This window comes from Vitis riparia, chromosome 3 (assembly GCF_004353265.1).
Source record: "Vitis riparia cultivar Riparia Gloire de Montpellier isolate 1030 chromosome 3, EGFV_Vit.rip_1.0, whole genome shotgun sequence".
Taxonomy (NCBI): domain Eukaryota; kingdom Viridiplantae; phylum Streptophyta; class Magnoliopsida; order Vitales; family Vitaceae; genus Vitis; species Vitis riparia.
In genome coordinates, this window is record NC_048433.1 from 5,036,464 (window position 1) to 5,048,540 (window position 12,077).

Here is a 12,077-nt window from a genome sequence, read left to right on the forward strand (position 1 = left end):
GGGGTGAGGTGAGGGTTGTAGACGGGAAGCAAAACAACGGTCATCTTCCTTTGTTTCCACAGTTTCCTGAGACATCTGTTTGGATAGGGAGAAAATCAATAGATTCCAAGAGAAATGGGGGTCTCGGAGGTATCATACGAGGAAAGCCGTCGAAAAAGACTAGAAGAAAACAAGAAGAGGATGGAAGAACTTAATCTTCATAAGCTTTCTGAGTCTCTTCGAACTGCCAGAAGCCCTAAGTCCTCACCGGTATGCTCCACGCTCTTGATTTCTCTCGTTACGCACTCTTTCTCCTAGCAAGATTTCCATTTTCATAGGTTTGGATTCGCAGGTAAAGAAGGTCAAGCCGCGCACACCTCGGTCGCCGGTGGACTTGTCTGCGGTGAGAAGATCGAGTCGGTTTGTGGATAAGCCTTCTCCTAATTACAAGGAAGTGAGCTCTCTCCCTAGACTCGGAATTTTTTATGCGATTGTGTTCTGGGATTGAAAATAGGGTTTACAGGGTGTTTCCCTAGGCAATATACCCATTTTTTGGTGTCTCTTTTAGGTTCACTCATCATGCGAAATATTAGGGTTAGTTGTTTGGCATAGTAGTAAAGTGTTGTCATGTTTGGTAACTACAGAAATCGGCAAAACAAAGTGTTTTTAGTACTTCCACTAGTAACAATGGAATGAAATGAAATGAAAGTGTTTTTGGGGATCGCAGCTAAAAGTGAAAGTAGGTAATCTGGTTGATGTGGGATTCAATGGGCTCGAGATATCATACTGTTGTAAGTTGTAGCTTGTTGGGTATTATTTCCTACCTGTATGTGATTCTTGAAGAAGTAAGATGTGTGGTATATAAGTTTGATGGAAAATTAGGATAAGATGTAAGAGGAGGAAGATATTTATAAAACAAGTGTTTTTAGTACTTCCACTAGTAACAATGGAATGAAATGAAATGAAAGTGTTTTTGGGGATCGCAGCTAAAAGTGAAAGTAGGTAATCTGGTTGATGTGGGATTCAATGGGCTCGAGATATCATACTGTTGTAAGTTGTAGCTTGTTGGGTATTATTTCCTACCTGTATGTGATTCTTGAAGAAGTAAGATGTGTGGTATATAAGTTTGATGGAAAATTAGGATAAGATGTAAGAGGAGGAAGATATTTATAAAAATATAATTAATTAAAAGAAATGAAATAATGCATATAGTTTTAATCTAAAAAAAACCTATTAAAATAATTAAAAAGGAAAAAGAAAATTAAAAAAAAAAAAATTAATTATAATAAAATTATTTTAAATTTTATATATATTTTTTACTCTTTATTCTTAATCTAAAAATTCATAAGGTTGCAAACATTTAAATTTGTATTTTATTCATCTTCTCTCACCATTTTTCTATTTCCTTTTTGCTTAAATGAATTTTGATTTACTTAATTTTGCTTTTTTTTCTCTCAAAATTATGTATATTTGAAACTATAACAAACATTATTTTTTTCGATAATAAGATTAAGAATATCAAATAAACCCTAACCCTGGTAAATTTTCAAGAAAATGAAAATTTTTAAACATTCACATTAGGTTGTATGAAATAACTAAAACACAATATCATCCACGTAATACAAAAATATAAAAATCTTAACATGTTATAATTAAACAAATTAAAAATCAAAACAGACAATACAAAACCAAACTAAACTAAAAAAAGGAAATTCATTCACCCATTTCAAAAAAGTGAAAAATAGAAAATCACTTATTTAATTTAACATTATCATCAAATAAACTAAAAATAAAAACATATGGTGTAAATCAAACCAAAATGAAAAAATGGAAAAACTTGCTTAAAATCAAATTTATTAGATAATCATACACACTTTTTGATATAATGCCATTTTTTTATTTAACCTTTTTAGGAAAAAGTTATTGAGAGTTCGTTTGGCCGTGATTTTAGGAAGTGCTTCAAATGGGTAATTAGAGACTTTAATGGTTTTATAAAAATGACTGCAAGTAGGCATATAGGTAATGCTTTAATAATTATTGCAGAATGTATGGCTCTAAGAGATGACATGTTGGTTGCCAAGAACAATGAGTTCTTAAACCTAGATATTGAGAGTGACTCAAGAATAGTTATAGATTGTTATAATAAAAAGAGTAATATTCCTAGTTCTATTATGTTATTAATGGAGGATATTTGGAAGTTAATTCAAGATCTAAATATTTATGATTGTTGTCATATTTATAGGGAAGCAAATAGAATAGCATATTGCTTAACTAAAAAAGGTATTTATAATTTAAAATCAATCATTTGGTTGTCAAATTTCCCTAAAGATGTTAGAAAGTTTAGTTTTAAAGATTATTGTGACTCATTTTTCAATCGTATTTGTAGGTCTTCTACTTTGTAATCTCCTTTCATCAAAAAAAGAAAAACAAAGGCACCATTTCATATATCTCTACTATTAGATACCAGAACCTGTATATATGATCATTGATTCAATTGAACCAAAGAGAACCAATGCTGTCTGCCTAAATTTTTTTATTCTTTTGGAAACACAAGGTTGATTTTCTTCTTGCTACTCATGTTGTTTTCAAACTGGTCTACATATCATAAATTGAATGCAGCTTAATTTGAGCACATATCAATGTTTTTTTAGTATGGCTTGATATTGTTCAAATGATTTTGTTGTGATATCAGATTGATCAGAAATTTCTTCATCCTTGATAGGTGCCCATTGAGCCTTTGGAGAGGCCTAAAAGGTTGTTACATCTGAACCATATTTTGAGTTCGCCAGCTTACTAGTTCACATTTTTTTGGGTATTATCTCTTATACATTTTCTGGGTTTAACTTGAAGATCCTATCAACGGAGGGATTTGTTGAATCGGGTCTATGCTTCTGATGAAGCTAGGGTGTATGCTGTAGAAAGAGCAGAAGAACTGCAATCAGGTTTAGAAACTGATTTTCCAAGCTTTGTGAAGCCAATGCTCCAATCTCATGTGACTGGTGGGTTCTGGCTGGTAAGTTCATTTTCTTTGTCTGATTAGGAAAATTCCTTCTAGGAGACAGGTTGCGAAAATTCTCGTTCATGTTTCTCTTTTTCAGATTGCCAGACTTGAATTTTCTTTGTTCAAGTAAAAACAACTAAATAGGTAACTTTCCAGAAAGAGGAAAAAAAAATCAGACTCTATGGTAACCTTTTTTTGTAACATAAAAAATGCAATCATAGATTCATATTAGTAATGGCTAAACTTTCTTTTACATAGATTAGATGGTAGCATATCCAACTTTTGAGAAATTCTTGTTTTACAACATTTCCAATAGGGACTTTCTCCAGCTTAGTTGGCTTCAGTTATGTACACCCTAAGGTTGGGTTTATAGGGTCAGGATTCTTTTACTTGTATAGGCCTTTTGTTCCTTTTGTATAGCCTTCCTTGGGTTAGTGGAGGTTTACTTAGTTCTTTCGATTATGCGGCCTTTTGTACCTATTGTATAGCCTTCTTTGGTTAGTAGAGGTTTACTTTTTGATCAGGTTTGTACTTCATGGGGAGGAATTCTCATCCTTCTCATGTCTCTTTTCTCTATTAACACATATATTTTGTTTCTGATAAAAAAAAAAAATAGGGTCTTCCTGTCCATTTCTGCAAGATGCATCTTCCAAAACATGATGAAATGATTAGTTTGGTGGATGAAGATGGAAATGAATCCCCAGTCAAATACCTTGCTGAGAAAACCGGACTTAGTGGAGGATGGAGAGGCTTTGCTATTGACCATGAATTAGTTGATGGGGATGCATTGGTTTTCCAACTAATCAAGCCTACAAAATTTCAGGTGCTTGGACTTAAATTTGTACCTATTTGATATATTATTATATGTGCTTTTTTGGAGCATTTCATCTTGTGGCCTAAGCTAAATTGGAATTATCTTGTCGTGTATGTATTATATCCATACTTTTGACAGCTGGTATGAAATATCTGTAGGACTTCTTAAGATTATGGATTACTACATGGAACATCAACAACTAGAATGTTATTGGCTGAGTAGGGAAATAACATTCTAAGCCATCATGAAACCACATGTAATGTTATACATTACTTTAATGTTGATAGATAGCTTATAGCCACTTGTGTTTTTCTAACTGTCTTAGTAGGTTTCCCTCAAACTTCTTTTTGTGAGTTCTATTCTTATGTCAATCATGGCATATTCTTTTATCTCGTAACTTAATTTCCCTTATTTGAAAGACATGTTTTTTGCTAAATGAAATTTCTTTGATTGTTTTAGACATCCTTCAAATGATATGTAAAGTTCTCTTCTTCAATTGTTAGATGAAATGCTACTTCAAATGGAATATTCTACCCTAGAAGGTGGAGAAATTGTTTTTGCTTGGTAGTTAAAAGAATTCTAATCATGATTACCCATATTGTTTACTAATAATCACAGTAATGCTATATTCAATCTAGAATTAAAATTTCAACTATATTTATATGTTATCTAATTTTACAATGTCATTTCAATTTCTCAGGTTTACATTATAAAGCCAGATCAGTCCAAAGATGGTGATAAAGATGATGGTGATGAGGATTCTGATGCTTCACCCTTAGACATGAGTGCTAAACGAATCAGAGCAAGTAATTACTTTATGTGCCTTAAAAGCTTTGCTAAACTTGGTATTTGTTGCTTCATTGTAGTAACAATAATCATAAAATGCATCTATTATATGGTTTAGCAATTTTAACCTTCTTCCATTTTCATGCTAAGAGGGGTATTGCAATACTTTGTCCCATTGCAATATACATATAAGCATATATTGTTCAAATGATTCAAGCATGTCTATGCTAAGAGAAAAATAGTATATTTTCCCACCTGCACCACAACCAAAATCTAAGATGCAACTACCAACTTGAGTACAACACAACCCGAATTGTGGAAATTGATAGGGCATACCAAGTGCACAACTAAATGGTGCTCTCTTTGTCAAGCACAACCATTATCCAACACCAACCAACAACTCCACCTTTTGTAGGTTATGGTTCCCAAAGGAAGATTTCTTTCCTTATTTAAAGGAATATTATGCTTGGCTATGGAGAGGAATTCTTCAATTTTCGAATGTGAGAAAGTTTGATTTGAAATATTTGGACCTTAGTTTTCTCCTAGCATGTGCTTTAGCATTAGAGTGTGCTTGGAAATTGCCATATTAGTCGAAATTATAGAAAATCAATTGTTTCATGTCATACTTGAACTATTAATTCTTCTCACTTGACATATGTTAGATTAGAAAAAAGACTTCCATAATTAGCATTCTCTACGAAAACTCCTAAAAAGAAGTCATCCTATAACTATAATGTGAATATAAAAAGCACCAATTAATAGGTGATTGGTGAGGATTCTAAACCTACGTAGGGTTGTCATAGACAATTGAGTGTAAACAAGTGGATAAATATGGTCGGTGCATGTAAATGATGTTGTTGGCAATTGATGACATAAAACAAGTGAATAGAACATTCGAAGCTCATAGATGAGTCAGAACTTGGCAAGTACTTAGACAAATCCCCAATCCATACCACATTTGCCTCATAAGCTACAAATTATACAAATTGCCTCAAGTTAGTGTTGTTTGACCCTGGCAGAGAAGGATAGAACATGCTAAACAGAGAAAGTTACCTCAAGATCACCCTAAAATCCTCTAAGGGTGTATTAAATGCTCTTTAGCATGACTTATATCATTCTTTACTTGATCTCCACTAGAACTCAACCTTTTTGAGGCTATAGTTTCTAGATAAAGGCAGTTAATGTGCCTTACTTGAGGAAATATGTTAACCGTAAAAGGTTGCCCATAGTTAGAAATAGAAATGCTTCATTTCTCTTGAATGAAGTCTTCTAACAGACACGGTCAAGTGAGGGTAAAGAAAAAGGTCTCTACATATACAATATTGATATGATATAAAGAAGTTGCTTGGAAAGCTTAATAAATTAGTGTAATTTTTTCCCTAGAAAGAGAGAAGTGCTTTGTCATTTCTCTAGTTTACTTTGTCACATAATGCCTTGATCTTGATGTACTGCGCTGCTTGTTTCACAGCACAAGTGTACACAAGCATCGGCACATTAAGTTAATTGTTGTAAAAATTTATTGAATTGAATTATATATTATACGTTAAGTTAATTCTTGTTTATCCACTTTGTGATTTCATCCACTTTCTCTTTGTCATGAAATTTCAATTTCTGGTGCAACCGTTTTTACCTCATAATTGTGCAATGCTCTCCCTATGCTAACTTCAATCCATGTATATTTATCATGCACTTTGGTTTATTCTCTTGCATTTCATGCTTCAAAGCCCTCTTTATTTCTACTAATCCCAGATCCTTTGCTCCTGCAAACTTCATCTAGTGAGCTAAAGCCTCACTGATAATCGGGCCTTTGGATGGCTAGTGGCATATATGAAGGTTAATAGTAATAACTTATTCTAGAAGAGAAGACCTCATAAAGCCCTTAGGCAGAAAAGGGTATGCCATGTAAGAAGAGGGGAATTGATGGATAGTTTTTGCATTGCCTAATAGTATTGGTATTATGGCATATGTTATTTAGAATTGTCGAAATTGATTAGGTTCCACCTAGCAATGTGGTGGAGATGTTATCTGGAGATGCTAAGAGGGAAGTCATCTTAGTGTACCGCTAGTTTTAGATTAATTTGGAAGTCATTTTAGGACAAATAGAGTTCTTTGGAGGTAATGCAGACTTTGATCTATTTCTCATCTTCTCTTTCGGTGTCGACTAATGCAACATGTGTGGATGTTCTTTAGAGCATCATACTGTTAGATTGGAACCCAGTATGGAAACCTATTAGATTGATTGAAGAGATACTCTCTACATGGATATCGCGTGGGGTATTGAATAGTACCTTCAGCATCATCAAAAAATTTCATTTTTAACTGTATTAGATATTCATTGTAATGTTGAAATTTGATGAAGGTTGGATAACAATATTGGAAAATTAAAATAAAATCTTTAATTCTTTTATTATTCCATTCATAGAATTATGAATTGTTGTTATCTTTGAGCTTGTCATGAGCCCACTGACTATCCTTTTTTTTTTTTTTTTTTTTTTAATTTCTGCAGGCAAAAAGTAACATTGGATATGACAATCTCACTGCAAGTTCTACCTTTCTGTGGAACAAAGAAAGCTTATGGTACAAAACTTCATATTTATCTTTTGTGCTTTCTAAGCCACTACATTTTACTAATGTATTCATTATGACTCTTGAGATGCTTATCAATCTATATCGGTAGTTTAGTGGAAAAGTGTAGGCCATTTGATTATTTGGCCATAGCTTTATATTAAGTAATTAAAGTGAAGAGCATGGAACTGTTTCAACATAACCTTTCCCTTTGTTTATTTTGACAAGTGAATACTTAAATGGAGAGAAACTTGAGTAGGCCTTCACTATAGGGGTGATAATTCGTGTTGGTGGGTCGTATTTGTATTAAAACTCGTACATTCTACTCAATAGGTCAACTCAAACACAAATCAAATGATAATCAAGTTAAAAACATAAACCTAAATACAACTTAATTGTTAAAGAGGTAATACATGTTGACTCATTTAATGATCAAATCATCTTTAATGATCAAGTTGAGTTAGGTCTCATATAGGTCTATGATTAATGTCCTAATTAGACATGTTTATGATTCAATTGATTTATTTATTAAAAAAATTCAAATAAATCAAATACGGATCAAGTAGTTTGGAGTTATAATTAGGTTCATTGGCATGATTATTAAATGGGATAATTTGGGTTAAATTTGTGTTATAGAGGTTGACTCAAAAACTACCTATTTATTAAATGGGTTATGTAGGTTAACACAAATTTGACTTAAATACAATTATACTCGATTCAAATCCATGAAAAGCTTGTTAAGCTTAAGTCATGCTAGTAAATCATGTCAAATTTTACTAATCTTACTTCACTAGTTAGGGTTGGTCGAAGAAAATGGTTTAAATTTTTCTACTTCTAATTCATTTTAGACTTTTCAAATCTTCAAAGGATTTTTGTTGATAATAAAACAAAAACAACTAATATGAAATGTTGGTAGAGTTTTCAAATCTTTCTCTTTGTCCTCATGCCATGAAGATATTTTCTTTCTTCTTTTTAAGGATAAAACAATAAAATATCTTAGGGTCCTTATATTGGTTGAGCTGGGTCAAGAATTCTTGTGAATTAATCATAATTAAGTGTGTTTGGCAATGATTTTGGGAAGGTTAAGTGTGCTTATGAATGTTTTTGGGAAGGTTAAAAGTGTTTCCTAGGTTTGGTTGTTCCTAAAATGAAAGAAAAAAAATGTTAAAGCAAAAATTTCTTTTTCTTATTTGATTATATTATAAAAAAAATTAAAAAGTAAAATATAATTAAAATTAGTTAGAATTTTATGTGTTTTAAATTATTTAATCTTTATATAAAAGATTTAAAATAATTTAAATAAATTGAAAGTAGTATATAAAAATAACTTATTAACTAATTATTTATTGCATTTTTTCACAAATTAATTAAAACTATAAAACTTATTGAAAATCGATGTATTTTTAAATTTTATATATAAACATTCTTCACCTTCCTTGTCTTCCATTTTCCTATTTTTTTTTTCCCCTTTTTTCCTCAACTTTTCATGATACAGAGCTTAAAATTTAAAAGATAGTAATATGCCCTTTAGAGACAAGGAAATGGAATTTCTCCCTGACAAAAAATACGAGGGTAAATACAAAATAATAAAAAATATAAAACTTAACTGAAAATTGATATATTTTTAAATTATACAGGTATAAACATTCTTCATCTTCCTTCTATTCCATTTTCCTTTTTTTTTTTTTTTTATTCTTTCTTTTTCCAACATTTCATCGTATAAACAGAGCTTAAAGTTTAAAAGGCTTTAATGTGATCTGCAGAAATTGAAATGGCCTATTAATGTATATGAAGATCGGAGAGGCCGTCATCAATAAAACATAACACAAAAGAGGTCTTTTATCAAAATCTTTTTTGAAACTTATTAAAGGATAAAAGACAGTTTTCAAGTGTTTTATAAAAAATTAAAAAAAAAATGCATTTAGTAAATTGTATTTAAAAATAAAAAGCAAAAAACTTATTCGGATAAATTGTTTTTAAAAATAATTTTTTGGTTTTGCTTTTGTAAAAACATTACAAATTTAATTTATATAATATAAATTTAATTTAAGTCTTATTAAAAATGAGAATAGTTTTGTAATTATAAATAAATTAAAAAATAAATGTATTTTCTAAAATCATAAATTATATTTTTTATAAAAATATATTATTTTAGTATATATTAGAAACATCAAGATATTAATATCTTCTAATATTTTTTTGATTAAAAATAAATAATAATAATTTTTAACAATATTTTATTTAAAATGAATAAGAAATAAAGTTTAATCTTTTTAACATGTAAATGAGTCAAGTTTTTCGTTTCATGTACACATTCAATACCTAAATTATAAATATATTATTTTAGAATGCTTTCATTTAATATGCAATTAAATTAGATCATAATTTTTTAGGATTTAATATACTTTACCTTCCACCCTATAGCGTATTTTGTACATTGCCTCATCGAGTTCAAATTCGAGCAATGTACCCCCAACATTTATAATTGCATGCAATGTATATTTTTTAAGAGACAATGTTAATTTTTTTTTTTAACAGAAAGACGTACTCTCCATGTGATCGAGGGCAAAATGGTCAAATTTTATATTTATTACACTTTATCCCTCAACATATAATGTGTTTTACACATTGAATATTGAATTTCAAAATCGAGCAATGTACCCTATATCCTTTATAATGATATGCAATGTGCATTTTTTTAGAGACGATGTTATTTTTTTTTATAAAAAGGCATGTGTTTTCCACGTGATCGAGGACAAAATGGTCAATTTATAAAACCCTAACTAGTTTTCTTTTCCTTCATTCTTTTTCTTCTCTCCATTTTTTCTTTCTTTCCTATTTCTACCGTGGTCGATAATAGATAAGCATTTGGACATCTGTTTTTCACCTATAAAAAGATACCCACCAAGGAAAAATTTTGGTTTCGCTTAGATTTTTGTTAAAAAAAATTGCAAAATTGTGTGATGTGGGTCTTCCAGATTCTTGATTTGGGTTTTTTCAAAGAGCTTGGTTTTTTTGGATCTTTGGTTGCGATCGATAATCATACCGAATTGAAGTGTTTTTTTTTCTCCCTTTTTTAATTCTATCTTTTAGAGGGTTTGGAGCTTTAACATTGAAGTTGGATTTTCAACTCTTTTTAGCTATAAACCCGATTATGTTGAATTGTGGGAGCTATCGGTTTGAATAAAATGGAATATGGGTTTTTTATTGTTTTCATCACCCTTCCTCAAAGCCCATCTCTGAATACTTACCCTAGTTAGGTTTCAAGGCTAAAATTTCAAGAGATGCAATCATCAATCGGGGAAGGAGAGAGAAAAAGTGAAGAGGAGGGCAGGTTGGTTAGGGTTTTATAAATTGACCACTTTGCCCTTGGTCACGTGGAGAACACATGTCTTTCTATAAAAAAAATGTCGTCTCTCAAAAAAAGCACATTGCATATAATTTATAAAGGATAGAGAGTACATTGCTCGATTTTGAAACTCAAGAGGGCAATGTGCAAAACATATTTTATGTTGGGGATAAAGTGTAATAAACCTAAAAAAATGACCATTTTATCCTTGATCATGTGGAAAACACATTTTTTTATTAAAAAAAAAAATTAACGTCGTCTCTCAAAAAATGCACATTGCATGCAATTATAAAGGTTGGGGGAGGGGTATATTGCTCGATTTTGAATTTGATAAGTTTTTAATTCAAAATCATTTTTAAAATTTAAAAATTCATTAAAGAATTTAAATTATTTATTACGTCTTAATTTATAATTTATTTACCTACATTCAAAAAATATATTTGTGTGTATAGAAGTAGTAAAGTCATAACATCTATTTTTTTTTTTTTAATGATTACATCTATTTTTTGAGCTTCAAATTATTTTTAAAAATTGTTAAAGCTATTAACATATTCAATACAAAGTGTCACTTTATTTGAAGTTCAATTTTATAGTGAAAAACTTTATAAATATATAATTATGTACAAAAATAATAATAAAACCATTATCAGCCAATTTTTATCAATAATTTTTTTGTATTAATGAATTTATTATTTGAGTTTCAAATAATTTTTTTAAATAACTAAAATTATTAATAAATTAAATGCATTAAGTCTTGTTAAATTTAGAGTTTATTTGTCTACTTAATAAATAAATAAATAAATAATTATTCCATGTAGAAGAAAAACAATAAAATCATTTTAGACTAATTTTTGTCCATAAATGTATGGTATTCATTCAATCATTATTTGAGTTTTAAGTTATTTTTAAAAATTACTAGACATTTTAATGGGTCCACCAATGTATTAAGTCTTACTTAATTTAGAGTTTATTTGCCTAATAAAAATATGTTATATATATAATCGAGACATTTAAAATAAATTTTGATTTGTGACTTATTAATGTTATTAAGTTTCATGACTTTTTAATATTAATTAAATCAGTTTTTATGTTTCAAATTATTTCAAGAAAAATCATATTTTAAGATTCTCAATATTAGAATCAGATAATAGAGAGAAAAATGGAATGGTATTATGCTTAATATATATATATTAAAAAAATTCTATATTTTTATTTTATTTTTAAAAACCAATAAAAACTTTTACTTGTTCTCTAAAAATCGTTCTCTATTTCACTATATTTTTAAATATTGTTTTCCGAGAACAACAATCAATGAATTTTTAAAAATAGTTTTCTGATTTTAAAAACAGAAAACTGTTTTTAAATATCATGTGCAAACAGACTCTAAACCTTCCCTTGTTTTTGAGAGAACAAAGATATGGTGAAACTATTTAAAACACTGTCTCCTAATTCTTAAGTGCCCTCAAAATGTATTTGATATCAACAATAACTAAATAAATAATCCAGGAAACCTGGAAGTGATAAATGAAGATATATAATAGGTATAGCAGACTGAGATAGGAGGGCATGCATTGAAAAGTTGA

General features: G+C 29.7%; 1 protein-coding gene across 1 annotated transcript; it reads left to right on the plus strand.

Moving 5' to 3' along the window:
- Positions 1-7,347, plus strand: LOC117910337 (B3 domain-containing protein At3g19184-like). Its single transcript, XM_034824423.1, has 7 exons — positions 1-249; positions 332-433; positions 2,702-2,733; positions 2,830-2,992; positions 3,597-3,803; positions 4,495-4,600; positions 7,087-7,347. Exons 1-7 carry the CDS (start codon positions 115-117, stop codon positions 7,095-7,097), a joined length of 756 nt encoding a protein of 251 aa, XP_034680314.1. The 5' UTR covers positions 1-114; the 3' UTR covers positions 7,098-7,347.
- Positions 7,348-12,077: the final 4,730 nt, after the last annotated feature.